At 38.2% G+C, this 16,293-nt stretch overlaps 1 protein-coding gene across 2 annotated transcripts in view; it reads right to left on the bottom strand.

The window, feature by feature from the left end:
* Positions 1-550: 550 nt before the first annotated feature.
* The window catches only part of LOC148033800 (ribonuclease III domain-containing protein RNC1, chloroplastic-like), a 51,295-nt gene continuing 35,552 nt past the window's right edge, over positions 551-16,293 (bottom strand). The window contains exons 4-7 of one of the 2 annotated variants that reach the window (XR_015691378.1): positions 5,895-5,981; positions 2,440-2,540; positions 1,958-2,334; positions 1,146-1,278 (exon numbers count right to left, since the gene is read on the bottom strand). Coding sequence is in view for 1 of the 2 variants with exons in the window: in XM_087681798.1 (XP_087537924.1) it covers positions 952-1,278; positions 5,895-5,981 (414 nt within the window). In the remaining variant the exon portion in view is untranslated. Of the gene's footprint in view, positions 1,279-1,957; positions 2,335-2,439; positions 2,541-5,894; positions 5,982-16,293 lie in introns of both variants that reach the window. The other variant, XM_087681798.1, reaches the window with a different exon arrangement.

The raw sequence follows: 16,293 nt of genomic DNA, 5'->3' as shown, positions 1-16,293 counted from the left end.
ATGGTCATTCGATACCCTCCAACATTGACGAGGGATCATTTGAGTGGTTTGCAAATATGTGAGACCAAGATTTAGTCTCTCTCATATCATCTCATGATAAAACCCCCCCTTGTTAACACAACCATTACCTAGGGTGCCATCATTTGATGATGATAGTAACCTCGTCAATGAGAATAAGTATAAGATTTTATTATCCAATTTCAAAGAATGATCTTCAAACTCCTAATGAGCACTCAAATGGTCTTGATGATGATGATGATGCTACCTCATTTTAAGCCTCTCTTTTTTATCATTGTATCCACTCTAGTCTTGCAAATCCATGTATGATAAATATTGTACCACATATTGCACATACAACCGAGAGGGCTTAGCATATGCCAATTTTGACTTTTAACCTCGTATACTTTTCTTAATTTCTAACGGCATTGCTATTTTCACTTTAAACATGTTCTTTCAAAATCAAGCCTTTTTTTGCACTAATATCATACCTTACCTTTAAAATCTTAAGATACGGTTCAATACCCTATTGAATCTTATCGTACCATAACATATCATACATTTTGTACTTAACTATAGTCCAAGTACTGCAATATCATTGGCTAACAAGTGCTTTCTTCAACGTATGAAGTGGATGAGTTAAGTTGAAGCAAAACTATTTGACAAGGCCCTTGCTCAGATGTTAGGACAAGGAAACTAGCTTTCAACATTGTGAAGCCTTGCTTTGAAAATCACTCGAACAATAATATTCTATTGATTTTCAACACATATCTGATGTGCAAATCAATAAGAATGTTTTTAGTTAAGTGCTAAGCAACTTATTCGTATGAAGGACTAGTCAAACTTTTACATTTTTGTCCAAACTATCTGAACATTTTGGCTTAAATACCTCTAATCCTTTCCTTGAGGATATTTGTCCAATGTAATTCTCAACACTGATACTAGGTCCAACACTCACACATCAAGCTTTTTTGATCTCTTTGTCTGCTGGTACATGAAGAAGTCAAACATAAGCCTCCTGACTTCTGCCTTTCCATACACAGCATAGCCAAGACCAAGCAGGGCCTGGGATGCATCTACTGTAGCAAAGTTCCGGAGCCTTTTCCTTACCTCCACAAGCGCTTGGTAGTCCTTAGAATAAATCATGTAATTATGTAGCTTCTTCTCACGAAAATACAATCCACAAACCCTGTTTATTACCAACTTCCGGTGCTTTTCTGTCATCCAATGACCAGGTCCATCCAAATGCTTTATAAGCAATCTTTCTGCCATGGCAACATCCTGTTCAAAATCAGAGGAGGCAGCATGAGAACAGTAAGTACTGAACATGAGTGCATGTTATAAGACATGAAAGGCAAGCATCAATACAACATTTCTACAATGTGAATATATAAGAGCTTGCTTTATGATGCTAAGCATGTACGACTTCATATTCAAAACCAGATCAAACTAGTGGTCAATCAAAGTACTCAATCTATGGCATTAGACTTTTGAGCTTGGGTTCTTCAAGACTTGAAATTTCTGATGGTACCTCCTAACGCTGGGATTCAATTTCAAAGATCATATGCCTTAACTAATTTCTCTTACAAATGAATCAAGGATAGCTGCTCTGATGACCTGCCAGGCTGAGATGAAGGCAGGCTGCATGCTCCCTTTTAGACCTGAGAGTATTTGCTTCCATCTGAACTGATAACCATATTTAAGGACTTCAGGGTTCCTTCTATTTTTACAAAAAGGGCGAGGTCATAGGGCATTTCCAAAAAGATGTGGTGAGGTTTCATGAGACCTTTTACACAACTGACTGTGTCCTTGTAAGGAAACCTGTCATTCTCCACAAGGTGAAGGCTTAAGTTTCCAGACCTCCACATGCCATAGGGTAGGATATGCAAAAACACAATCAGAGAAGAAAGAGAACTCTGAAGTGAATGAATTGATGCTGTAAATGAAGGAAAGAGAGTACATGATGCTTAAAGGGAGAGCTGCCCGACAGCCGGTGGCTCTCGTAGGATGCTTTTTAATAACTCCAGTGTATTTGGATGCTTTTATAGGAGAGACCTCCACATGCCATAGGGTAGTGCCTATGGAGAGGCTACAATTTGTAAAAGAAAACATTTGAGTGTACAACCACAATGGAAACACATAGAACTGAAACACAAAATGCAAAAACACAATCACAAAAGAAAGAGAACTCTAAGTGAATGGATTGATGCTGTAAATGAAGGAAAGAGTGTACAATATGGTTCAAGGGAGAGCTGCCCGACAGCCAGTGGCTCTCATAGGAGCAAGCTGAGGGAGATGTCGATGTGTGTCATCCATTGGAGATGGATCCCAAGTCATCTAACCACCAAATGCAACAAAGGCTGATGAAGAAAAGTGCTGAAAACACAAAAAATGACCTGCTATAGATGATGGTGGCATCAGCGAGATAGGACAAAACACTACCTATACGGCTTGCTGTGCCAAAGGGCAATAGCTAGAAGTGAACATGGCAGCAGGCTACATGAGGTGCTTGATGGATGGAGGCTGGGAAGAAGTGGAGTAACCTGCAAAACAAGGAATGAATTGAGTGGCCAAGCAACCTCCTATTTATACATGTGAATCCTCCCAAAGTTTAGGTGTTTGCTTATGAGACAAGAGAATTAAAATAGCCAAAGAAGAATCAACCATCTAGGGACATGAAATATGCTTGTATTCAATCTTAAGAGAGGGTTCTGTGCTAACAAGTGGCATAGGCAAGCCCAAATCTCAACCTTAGGAGAGGGCTCTAGTGCTAGTCAAGAAGCACCAAGATAGCAATCCATGATGCAAATGGATGAAGAAGAAAGACTTGACACTCCCCAACTAGAAGAGCAAGGGAAGAATCGCCCAACCAGACATTCAAAATGCACTTGTACTCAATCTCAGAAGATGACTCCAATGTCGGCAAAGTGTTATAGGCACTCCCACCAAATTCATAGTCTGCCTAACACGGTAATGAAACAAACTAGTAGAGCAAAACATGACAATGAATTAAAACACCTCAATTGGAAGGAAAGAATGACAAATGCCAAGAGAAGGAAAAGGATATCTAATCTCGAAAGAGAAGATACAATCTCCATCTCCATGCTAATGGAGGCAATACTCACAAAGACAAGTTGAAAAACAAACCTTCAACCTAGCTAGGACCACTAGATACTTGCAATGTCAGTCCTAAACTGAAATATAAAACCCACCATAATATAATGAGGGATAAACCCTCCATGCCAAATGTTTCTGTGAAGAAAACTGTGGAGTAGCTGCTAGAGTTTGCTCTGAGGAAACACAGAGTGTACGACCACAACATAAACAAAACGATATAAACATAGGCGTGCAAAACTCAAACCCTAAAAAGTAAAACTCAAAACTCAAACACAAAAACAAATACAAGTAAAAGAAAAGAGAGAAAATAGCTCTGAAGTGAATGAAAACTTAAATAAATGTAAAAGTGTACAAAGTCCCCATGGGTAGACCAATAGTGTCAGAGTGATATCCATCGGAGACGGATCCCAAGCACTATATTTACTAGTCGAAGATGAGAGAGGCTGAATAATGAAGGCTGAAAACTAATCACCCGATGTAGAGAATTGTCATGCGACGACAAGAGAGGTGTTTGCTGATGTAGGTAGCCTGTTGGGTAGGAAAAATGCAGATACTGCAACAATCATCTGGTGGGAGAGATGGCAACAACTTGTAGCTTGGCACCAAATGCCAAAAATGCAAGTTGATTAGCTGCAATCGGTGACAACTGGACAATAGATGGTTATGGTTGATGGCTTAAATCTGCATGGTAGAGTGAGAAATCTGCAATAAAGGATGAAGATTGCATGGGAGCAGCCCATCTATTTATAGATGTGGATGGACCCTCCCAAATTACAGTTTCACTGAAACTCTCTCGAACCATGCACTGTTTTGCATTTTTCATTTAAAAAGCATGTTTCACGGCTATTTAAGAGGCTAATCAGCATGTAATGCATTTTTTAGCTCAACAATTACATATTGAGATGTTTTAGATATTGTGCTAAGTGAGAAAGCCAAGAGCAACAAAGTAAAAGTACAACTAAAGTGAAAGAAAATGCAATCTAGCTAGTTTAAGATTCCTAGGGACGACCTAGGATGCCTAATAAAATAGCCTAGGGAAAGATAATGACCAAACCAATCAAAGATGCCAAGAGGCACTAGTTGGAGGGGAGATCCAAGATCCACAGCACTAGTGGCCAACCATCCCACACATTCACTCATGCAAGAGAGCTAAAGAGGCTTGAGATGCACTTATAGTTTGTATCAAGGAAAAGAAATGAGATCAGTATTGCTTGCTTACGTAAGCAATTACAAAGTGAACATATGGATGAAGGTGATTGACTCTATGAACGATTTTTTAACAAAAATCAATAATCTTAGGGAGAAGATAATTGTAACACATGAGATTTTACTAGCCAATTTACTTGTGCAAATTGATCTCAATGGTCTTTCTAATTGGAAACAAGTTTTGATCGATTTGAAATGGCCACCTATATAAACACAATCTTTTTTTTCCATGCATCTTGAAAGTACTTATTGGAGCAATATGTTAAATTTGCTTCATACTTTGCAAGAACCAAGAGCTTAATTTCTAGCTAAAAAAGGGCTTACTCATGTTTTCAAATAATGTCTTTTGGTGTCCTTCTTGCAAAAAGAGGCATTACTATTTCAGCTTATTACACATGTACTACAACTTTGGGAACAGTACCTCATATCCTATGGTTCTGCCTCAGCTCGCAGTTTTCTAGACAGATAGTCTGCATACCTTTAGGGAGGTATTCCCTTCTTATCCATTTGGTAGAACACTTTTGGTTGTTTGGGCTCTTGGGAATTTCTCACTTTTGTCTTGGGTTAGATTTTGGGCACCCTGGATTATCTAAAAGACAGCTCATCAGCAATCGTGTATGCCTCCTTTACACTTCATGATATTAATTGATCCATACTCTCTTTTTGCAGAGTGTTTTTTATAAGGTCTATATTATTCCTAGATCTAATCCCATTGTAAATTGTGTGTTTTCCCAAGACAGCTCCTCAGTAATCGTGTATCTCTCCTTTACATTTCGCAATACTAATTGATCAGTACTCTCTTTTTGCAGAGTGTTTTTGATAAGGTCTATGTTCTTCCTAAATCTAATCCCCGACCTTCAAGTACCATCATGCCTTGTAACTTAACCAAAACATTAGTTTCTCGTAAAAAAGTGCCTGGAAATATAGAAAAACACACACACGCCACACATGCACATAGACACACACAGATAAAGAGAGGGAGAGACAAAGACAAAGACATGAGTAACCCAAAAGGCAAAAATGCCCCAAGTAAAACGGTTGACCAAAACAAGATTTTTAATCGGAAAACGATTGTTTTTTCTTGCTTTTTTGAGAGTTTCTAGACACTCTCCATATAGGATACACATCATTTGTTGACATGAAAGGATTCGCATGATATAAATGTGTAAGTTACAACTCATTGTTTATAACGAAAATCATTTCATATATATTATTCAACTGTTCTGCTTGGAGTTTCGCTTGGGACTTGTCCAAATGTGAAATGTTTCAGATGAAACACATCTCAAGGGTGAAACGTTTCACAATTACCTTGGTGCCACAATAAATGTCACTATGTAGGTCAATCTTGCCCTCCCCATCTTGATTTGTCGCCCAATGTGACTACACTTGGCTCATATAACAAATACATCAAAGAGAAAAAGAGCTACCAAATGCAAACCATTGGAGACAATATTCACAAGTTCATAAAGCCATTACAAATCTTAAATGTTAGTGACTTTTAGTTTCAAAACTTTATAATAAGTGGAAAATATATAGAGAGAGGTAGTCATCAACCAACAAAAAATATGATTTACCTGAATTTTTGAGCCCAAGTACTCTAGTCTTTCGTTGCAATACCGGGGATGGTCTTCTTTATACATACTAAAGTGAAGGAAGCAAAGCTGCAACCAAAGTTTGAGTTGACAATCTTGAGAAAAAACAATCATATTAGATAATCTCACAGTATGTACACATTATATGTTTATATAAGTGAAGTGGTTTGTCATTAAAAATCTGCTTTCATACATAGAAAAGGTGTTCCACATGCATGCCCATGCCTGCCATAAGAATTCTAGCATCATCAACAACTCCACATCCACTCATTTTATGCAACAACTAATCTGCAACCCTATCGTAACTTTTTTTGCTTTAGAAAAACCACTATACTTCCATTACTTACATCCATTGACAAGACAATTGGAATGGCTTGTGGACATGATCTGATTTAAGGACATTGTAAAAGGATGTTCTTAGCAACATTGAGGCTTTACAAGCAGTAAGCATGTCTTGAGACCAAGCCTCATAAAAAGTTTTACAACAAAGCTCTCCAGATAATTTCAAGTACCCAAAATTCTGGAGTACATAATCAAGCATGATCAGTTCAAAGTATTAAAAGAGACATACTAGCAAGAAACGATCTACCAATGTCTTAGACAAGGAGAACAAAAACGTATGACTATGAGCAAAATTCTGAATGAGATTATTAAGTATCCCCAAATGCACAGGACACCAAAGGCATTAGGAAAAAGGCACATGACAGTCTCCAAAACTTGCCATTGATTTTTGCAATACATCTTCAACTATGAAACAATGGCAACTCTTGGCTCTAGGTAGAGCACAGAACTCCACAAAATCTGACCCTACAGCCAACGCATCTCACACATATTTCAAGCCCCCATGTTTTGTAGTGTCCATCAAATTCCATCTATTCTAAGCTTATACAAATACAAGAGTTAACCCCATTATGCACATCATACATGAAATTTTTGCAACACTCCAACCTTCGCAGATAGAAAGCATCTTGCTGTAATGTGGCACAATTCACACAAACACCACCTATTATGACATATCAACAAACCATTAAGCCTCGAAGTCATCAATTGTCTCCTTGCATGCTTCTATCATCAAGTAACCTTTTACCATCACCTTCACTCTAGCCTTCCACTCCAACTCTTCCTCTCTATTGCCAACATCTTGCATCCTCCTAATTCGCTGCCCTTCTCCCCTCCTCTCAACTGTTGCCTCCTTTCTACCACTCCCCCACCTCACCCACTGTCTACTGCCCTTATACACACTCATGGATCATCCTTGCATAGGTCCAATGGCTTGCCCCTTGGATCCTATTGTCAACTCTCTGCTTGCAGCAAATGCTCAACCCACACCTTTAGGCTTTGTGTGCAACATAACACCTCTGTAAATTCTCCTTTATCCCTTCAAGCAGTCTTCTTGATTTGTGTGCACCTATTGACCTAAAAAATGTTATGCTCCACATGCATGCAATAGATCCATGTCCACCCAGTCATGCAAATCAATTTGATCTTCAGTCAAACTAAAGCGCAAGGGCAAGACGTGCTCTACAATTTGTAGAGGGCGATTATGTATTGCTGCATTTTGCAAAGGCAACACTGAAAAAGACGAAAGGTAGAGAGAGATTGTTTCCAAAGCTAAATATCAGACACAATGGGCCCTTTCAAGTGTTGAAGAAGATCAACAATGTTGCTTATAGACTGAAATTGCCTCCACACTAGCGGATACACAAAGCCTTTCATATGACCTTATTGAGGCCTTTCCACAGTGATGTGCCTAAGGATATATATGCTGAAATTCAACTAGAGGTTGAGAATCTAGATAAGATTTTGATACCCAAGCAGATTTTGGCACACAACGAGAGAAAGATCAAAGTTAAAGTTTCCAAAAGGTATTTGGTGAAGTTTCAAAACTATTCACCAATGGATGCTAAGTGAACAGAAGAGGATGACTTGACACCATCCTCAATTGTTGCAACTTTACCTTGGGGCTTTTCAATTAGAGAGAACTTTGGATCGGGCTCAATAAGATTCAACAAAGCACAATTCTCAAGCATTACCTGATGCTCAAGGGAGAAGTAGCACTTCCACTCCTCCAAAGATGGACAACTCTCGTGTATAGTGGATCTCAGATGTATTCAGCATGCATCCACCGTACTCTCCTAACAACATGTATGCCATGGGATCACTATTTAGTGAACTAGTCACCGTTGATATTCAGATGGGTATAGTTTTCACTCTAGCTCTGAAACTATACATTTACATCACTATGCATTAGTATGCACCACTCTATGATCATCAGAGATTGATTATTGTTAGCTAGTTTTCACTGATGATCATCACTTTTTAGTGATACTCCACTAAATTTGCGGTACTCCATTAGTTTTTAGTAGTACTCCACTAGTTTTGTGGACAGCAACATGTTTTATGAATCCATTGGCAGTTCAACCATGGGTTGTGCTCACTACATACTTTGCTACAATTGCTTGGCCATTTCCCATTAGATATGCCAATGGGAAATACATTCTATGGGTTTTTGGCAACGGTATAGAATTCTTTTTTAGTCTATGTTTTAGTATTGGCATTCACATGGTTAAGCAACACTTGCCAATGTTGTTTTCACTATGATGCCTTTTCGGAAATTCCACTACAATATGTTTTGCTCTGGCCTGATGTGGTTCAAAAATTGAAGAGAAATTGAAGAAATTGGATAAAATTATTACCCAATTGATCCCAAATACCATGTCTCGAACCAAATTGAGTCTCAACTTTGATGAATTTTAGAAAAGCCGCAAATTTTTTAAAGAAATTTGAGTGAAATTGAGCTCGCATGACAAAAAGCCCCAAGTTTTATTGGGAAATTAAAGAGAAATTCAAAGAATTTTTGTGAACTTTTTACCCAATCATGTCGAATGTTGCACCTATTAATGAATTGAGCCTCAATGTCGATCATGAAGACCAAATTTTGAAAGAGTCCCAAATTTGACGTGGAAATTCTAACAAAATTTGGCCAATTTAATGAAAAGCACCAAATTTGTTAATGATTGATGGCAAATTTCAGCAATTCTGTGCTGAATTTGAATAATAGACGATGCCCTTAATAAACTTCTTGCTAGAAACAGTCTGTGGAACAATTGCCAATAGCAAAATGGTTCCTCACCAACCTACAACACTCAGCCTCCAGAGTTAATTTTCAGCAATTAACAATTGTAGAAGTTAAAAATCCTCTTGCCCTTTCCCATGAATTGTTCATTGCCCATCCATATTTGTTGTGCACTTAAAAGCCCTTTGAACTTGAAAGTCTTTCTCACTTTTATTAATCTTGGTCTAGATATTGAATGAAGTCATTTCTAAGGGCTCATTTAATACCAAGATTGTGACCAGCCACTCACTAGTAGCCATCCAACATAACTTCTAACAACTTTTGTCTATGTCCCCTCTACCCAAATTGGGTTCTAAACTGTCACTGTGCCCAAAATAACTTGCACTTCACATGTGCACAACTCAACTATGCCAAAGCATTCAGATTAAAATGCACATGCTCAACACAAATTCACTACAAATGCACATGCTAGTGATCTTAGCATTGGGTTGTTCTATACCATGTCTTGTAGTATTTTCTTTCCCAACCAAATTTATCTCCGAAGCAATAGAGATGACTAGCCATTTTAAAGTTATGACTTTGAGGTGTCATATATGGCTTGAAAAGAATGTAATACTTCATGCTCTTTGGAGGATATGGCAAGCTTCATATCTAAGGTGCATTAATATGACGATAGGAGGCGAACTGTCATGAGGATGTGAACTTTTATTGCTTTGCTTAGCATTTGATAAAAGTTAATCAAACATGCTAATGTGACTTGCAAATGTGAGATACAAGTTAATTATTTCACAGTGTGAGACCCAAGACCCTAAAATATTAGTTGATGCTAAATGGAACACGTGTAATAAGTTATGCCTAATAGGTACTAGGTGGTACCCGGTGTCAAATTTTGGCCTAGACCAATTTATTGGCCGCTAAGGTCAGTGGTGACATTAAACACTAGGCCTTAATTAATTAATAAATGCCAATCTAAAAGCTAATAACTGCTCAGGGATACTTGGAAGATAAATTAGCTTAGCCAATTTAATTATTGGCTAGTGAAATAATTTTTCTGAGCACTAGAATAATGAGATTAAAAGGATGAAAACTAAGATTAAAAAGCTACCACTTGGCAAAACTTGCCCCATGCAAGTGGGAAAAACGTTTTTGGGGAAAATGGAAGTCTATTCCAACCATTCTGAGAGAGAAGAATGGCTGTTAGAGAACAAGGAGATGTTGCTAATGTGATTTCAACAAGTAAGAACCATTCCTACAACAAATAACAAGAGTTTGGAGCCCTCCAAAAGGAAGTGATAGTAGCCCAAGGTCATTCAGGTATAGGTGATAGCATACAAGAGAAGGCTGTGACCTTTCTAGTGGTCCTAAGCTGTAGGCGATAGCTTCCATAGCTGTCTGATCATGGCAGCAGCAATTCTTTCAACATTTCTTGCGATTAAACTCTGAAATTTCTCTCACTATAGCATTCTCTCTCATCGCCTAATCATCTCTCGAATTATCTCAACAAAATCCAACCACTTGAGTGATCAAAGGTGGAGATATTAAAAAATCTCTACTATAAACCTAATTAATGCAAAATTAAGCTTTGACAACTATCTTAGGATGCATACTTAAATTTGAGGGCTGAGGACTTGAATTCCAACAGCTGAAATTGAGGAGTTTCAAAGAGATTCAAGAGACCAAAGAGCCAATATCAAATTTAGGGCTAAATTTGTCTTTCAAGGAGCAAAGTGAAGGCCAATCCCCAAGCAAACTAAGGGGAAAATTGGTTTGGAGGCTTGCTGGCCATTTATGACAGCAAGAGGCACTTGGATAAGCAGAGGAGATTAGTGGATCTCAATTGTACTCCATCCATTTGCAATAAAAGTTGAAGAAATACTGCAAGGGACACAAATTGTGGGGCCAAAAAGCTATCCATTGTTCAAGATCAAAGTGATAGAGTGTACGTTTCAATTTATGTGAATTAATTACTTGTTGTCATTAGTGTTAAATCAAGTTAGTACCACCCTATCTGAGAAGGCAAGCTAGTTTCAAGGTTTCATTGCCGAGATACCATCAATTACCACTAATTGGTGGGGCCCATGGGATCAAGCAGGAATGATAGCTCTCAATCTGGATATTCACAAAGTCTTGGAAAAAATGCAATGCCTAAACTTGGACAAGGCATGCAGCATGGGCAGGAAGGTGAGAATGAGGAAATTAGACAAGAGGTGGATCCTTCTAGGTCTTTAGAAGCTGATGAACAGTAACAGAAAAAAGAATTTGATGACTAGTTTAAAGATCAACTGAGAACAACAACTGAAATGTTTGTGCAATTGGCAAATGATCCTCAAATCGTGCACTTTTTGAGCCCCTCAAAGAAGGGCAGCAAAGGCAAGAAGAGAGAATCATCTTTAAGAACTTCGGGACAACAAGATACACAAAAGAAGAGCCAATACAGCAGCATGATATTCCAAACATTGATAGTGAGTATAAGTACATGATGCTAGTGGGGCAATCGATGAACATGCAAGGCCAACTTAAAAGTGCCAATCCAATGCTTTTTGGATAACAAAGCATGCATGCAATTATGGGACAGCCAAGGTCCTTTGGTGGTGACACTACTTTCCATGCTATGGTGGGGTCAAGGACCACATACAAGAATGTATGGCACAACTCCTCATGATATACAGCAATAAATGTGTGGTATGCAAGGCCTAATGTATCTGGATATGACTCATAATATGGATAACCCCATGTATAGCAATATTGGCATGATGTTGGGGTACAATGGCAAGATTGGCAATGCATGTATGCAACCCACTGTGTTTGGGCCTCGTGGTATTCATATTGGTCATGCAAATGCTTCATCTAGAGTTGGTCATGAGAAAAAATGCAGCTATTAATACATGCAATGTATAGGAAAATGTATGGTTGGTAGTATGCAAATTTCCATGCACAATCACATTGCAATGGTCCAAAGTATGCAAACAAAAATGTTTTCTAAAGCATATGGTGCTCCTAGCATGTCAAGTACACATGAAGAGCTAGTCAACTAGATGCAATGTTGCTTATTAGTTAAGTTGGAATCACAACAATATAAAAATATAAAGCACCGCAATGCTCAAGAGGAAAAAAGGCCTAGAACCTAGTGGAGACTTGTTTCAAGGCAAGTGAAGTTAGACATAAAGTTCTCGTGTGCTTCTTGGTGAAGTTTCAACATTGCTTCACCTATAAAAGAATGCAACTGGATAGAGGAGGGTGACTTGGCAAATTATCCTTAATGATGCACTTAACCCTGATGTATTCCAGTTAGACCCAATTTTGGATCAAGCTCTTTCAGACTCAACAAAGCATAGAAGGTCCAAAGTATTCCTTGATGCTCAAGGGGGAGGTTGCATCTTCACTCCTCTAGTGATGAACGGCTTAGTTATATAGTGGATCTCAAATACACTTGGTTTGCATCCAAGATACTTTGCATTGATAGTATTCCTGCCATCACGATCACTATTGAGTATACTAATCACTGTGAGTTGGCATGCATATGGTATGGTTTGGACCTAGACTCTAAAACTGTGAATTTAAAAGGTTGCTAGCATGTATGAAATACATGGAATGTACATGTAGACGTGATGTGCATTTGCAAGGCATATATGGGATACATGGATGACATGCAATATACATTTGTAGGTGATGCAAGAGAAGTACAATTGCATAAATTACATGTGATTTGCAATTGATGTATGCCTTACATAAATATCATGCCGTACATCATTGCTATCAAGTATTGTTTATGCTCAATTTCTGCATTACAATGCCTCGATGGTCAAAACAACCTTGGGTTTTAACATGTGGATGCATCACTTATGGTTTTGACAGTGGTTATGATTCATGTGTGGATTGTAACTAGTGACTGCAATTTCATGTACAGAGGGCATGAGCATAGTTATGCAAAAGTGCACATCTTGTTTGGCTATGATGCCAACATGTATTAGTGGCAATGGATACTTTCGCACATTGTAGTGTAATCAAGGATGATTGCAAGGATTTCAAGAAGGTGATCTATCACCAAGATGTGAAATTTTATTGCTTTTCTTAACGTTTGATTAAAAGTTAATCAAACGTGCTAATGTGACTTGCATACATGGGGTGCAAGTTAACCATTTCACAATGTGGACCCAAGACCCAAAAGTATCAATTGATGCCAAAGGCAAAACCTATAATAAGTTATGTCTGACAAGCACTAGGTAATACCCGATGTCAAATTTTAGTCTAGACCAATTTATTGGCCACTAATGTCACTAGTAACCTAGAATAATTGTTAAATTAATTCTCAGAATTAACATTTGAAAAATTAATTAAATAAGTTGGATAACGCTAGAAAATAGGATTAAGAAGACGGCCACTTAGCAAAACTTGCCAATGCAAGTGGAAAAAACGTTTTCGGGGATTGGTGGAAGTCTATTCCAACCATTGTGAGAGGAGGAGGCTATTACTCACCACAACAAAATAGTTGATCAACAGTTTTATGATTCATCTAAACCTTGTACAATACCTTCATTTCACACAAACATAGCACTTTAATAACAACCAAATAACTAATTATTTATGAGTTCTTGCAATATGAAAGAGAAATTTTACCAATAAGATAGAATATCTGCACTACTCTATTGATTGCACTAACAACAATAGATTCAAAACTTATGATTATCAAAACCTATTGAAATCATAGACGTGAGAAAACTATGACTAAATCGTTCAATTGATGAATCCATTTTGACAAAAATATCTAGATAGTTACATGAATAAAAGCAACACCAAATTGGGTGAATTTACTTATAAGTTGATCTATTAAACTAAGATGTTACTGATGTGATCTCAACCACGAAGGATCATTTCTACAACAAATGACAGCAGTTTGAAGGCCTCCTAAAGGAGATGACAATGGCCCAAGGTCCTTTTGGAGCAGGTGACAACAAATAGAAGAGGGCAACAGTCTCTCTGGTCGTCTTAAGCTGTAGGTGACAGCTTCCATGGTTGTTTGAGCATGGCATGTCCTTGATCACCATACCTTTTGAACATTTTGATAAGTATTTTTTATTGTTACCCTAAAATAGTACTCACTTTCACATTCTAATTGGACAAGGGACCTCTAGAACAACTCCTATACTCTGTGTAAAATCCACTCATATTTATTTCATGGTTTTATTGTCGTGACAACCTTGTAGCTGCCTCACATCTCATGAGTCAACAATTTTGCAACTAATACAAATCATTTTAAATTCCTCCTATTGCTTTTTCACATCTCTTCCTTATCCTTCAAGCAAATTGCAGCCTTGAATGCAAATACAATATGGGTGTTCACACCTACAAGTGTGAAGCAACCACCTTTCGGTAAGTCCACCTTTCCAAACACTCTTTACCAATAGCAATGACACAAGTACTAACAATGGACAAGCCTAGCAAAGATGAACATACCTCACATGCAAGCATAGTGACGCAAGATGAATATATTTTGAAGTTATGTGAATAGCATGGACAAAAGACTATTCTAACAAACTAATTGGTGTGAAGAGATCCAAAAGATAAATACTACATTCTTAGAAGCTGAAGGATAGATGAATTCTATATCGAATCAATGAATTGTGTAGTATTCAATCAATTAAACATGGATGGCATGGTGAATTAACCCAAACAATTCACGGATCCAATGAAGGATCTAAGTAACCTTATGGATTCATTGGTTACATGGGATGGCATATCATTACAGAGGATCTATTTACCATATCAACAATTCATAGCAAAAGAAAGATTTGGAAAATGGGTATATGTAGGTTAAGGGAGGCAATTTAGAGACACTTTTCAGAGCCTGTATCAACAATCACATGTGACATAGGTAGAAAAAATTTACCCTCTTGAATAATAGCACTAAGATCATATGGATGACGTAACCTTCAGCAAAGGATTTCAGTACCTAATTCTTTATGCAAAAGATACGTTGGGCCTACAACACGTTTCATTTCTTCCTTCTTGTTTTGTGACAGGGATGGAGGCAATTTTGTGACTGATAGATACCTTTTTTTGACGATATTTGACAAATCACATAAGAGTTTGTGTAATTGAATTCGAGGCTATATGTGACTGAATTGGCTCAATGGGGAGCTCATAGCAATTGTCGATGGAGCCACTATTTAATCAAACTACTTACCCTGCATCTATTAGCAAATTGTATATATCATGGGCAAGTGTGTGTATTTAAGTGGGCTTTTCACACTTCATGTCAAAGAGGGCTGAGTCTGGCTGACCTGATTTTGGGCACCAATTCCTCACTTATCCGACCAAAATTTGGGCGCCTAGTTTTGGGCTGTCCAACTAGTCATCCACTTAGGTATTTTGTGCACCTATTTATAGGTAGGCTCCCTCCTCCAAGATCAGTGTGACTATACTGACCTCAGTTGCTTCATGGTGGAGAGAGGGAGACCATGTCCACTGCTACTGACTCGAAGCACAAGCTTTGTACTATCTTGTGCGTTGGTATATGGATCTCATTTCTCCAACATAGTTTCCTTGTGTCCTTTTTTATCTTTCAGTGTTTCTCTATTCTCTTTGTGTTTGTGCAATCTATTACAGCAGATTCTTACACTTCCATTAGTGCCCCCTATTCTAACATAGTGCAAAAGTCCATGTTAGAGTTTCTAGTGCTGTTTTCTGCTGCAGTTCTGCATTTACCCTGCTCCCTGCTGATTTGGCCTATGTTTATCTGCTTGGACGGCTGTGCACTATTTCTCAAGCCGGGTGACTTCTCACTGAGATGAATCGACCTGTTTTGAGCACTCTCCAACCTGCATTTACCAGTCGGCACCCTGTTTATGACCTAGCAGCCCTGCATTTTACTTCCCCAACCCTGCATTTGCTGCATAAGCCCCTGTGTTTTCAGTTGACCTCCTGATAGGCTGGATGACCCACTATGTGCTGCCTGACTGCTGTTCCAGCCCTCCCAACTCGACGTTTTTCAGTTTTATGCTGTGCTCTGGTTTGTATGCAAGTCGCAAACTGTTTCAAGCTGTGTTTTGACATTTATTTTGGTTTCTGCGCTGATGTTTTTCACCTTTTGCAGCTGTCGATGAACCTTTGCTTTACTCTTCTGCATTAAAGAGGGTTTGCACATAAGCAATTGTCATCTTTCCACACTACACTTTGTTTATTCTTGCTCCCGTCTCTTTCACTTACCTAGACTACTCGAATTCTTGCATTTGTGTTTTTGGACTGAAGACTTAGCACACACTTATCTCTCTTAGATCCCTTACTTTACCCATTCTTGAGTGTTCT

This window comes from Lygodium microphyllum, chromosome 7 (genome assembly GCF_053477565.2).
Source record: "Lygodium microphyllum isolate KBCC chromosome 7, Lygodium_microphyllum_v1.1.10, whole genome shotgun sequence".
Taxonomy (NCBI): Eukaryota; Viridiplantae; Streptophyta; class Polypodiopsida; order Schizaeales; family Lygodiaceae; genus Lygodium; species Lygodium microphyllum.
The sequence above is the reverse complement of the archived record's forward strand: the minus strand, read 5'-3'. Positions and strand labels throughout refer to the sequence as shown.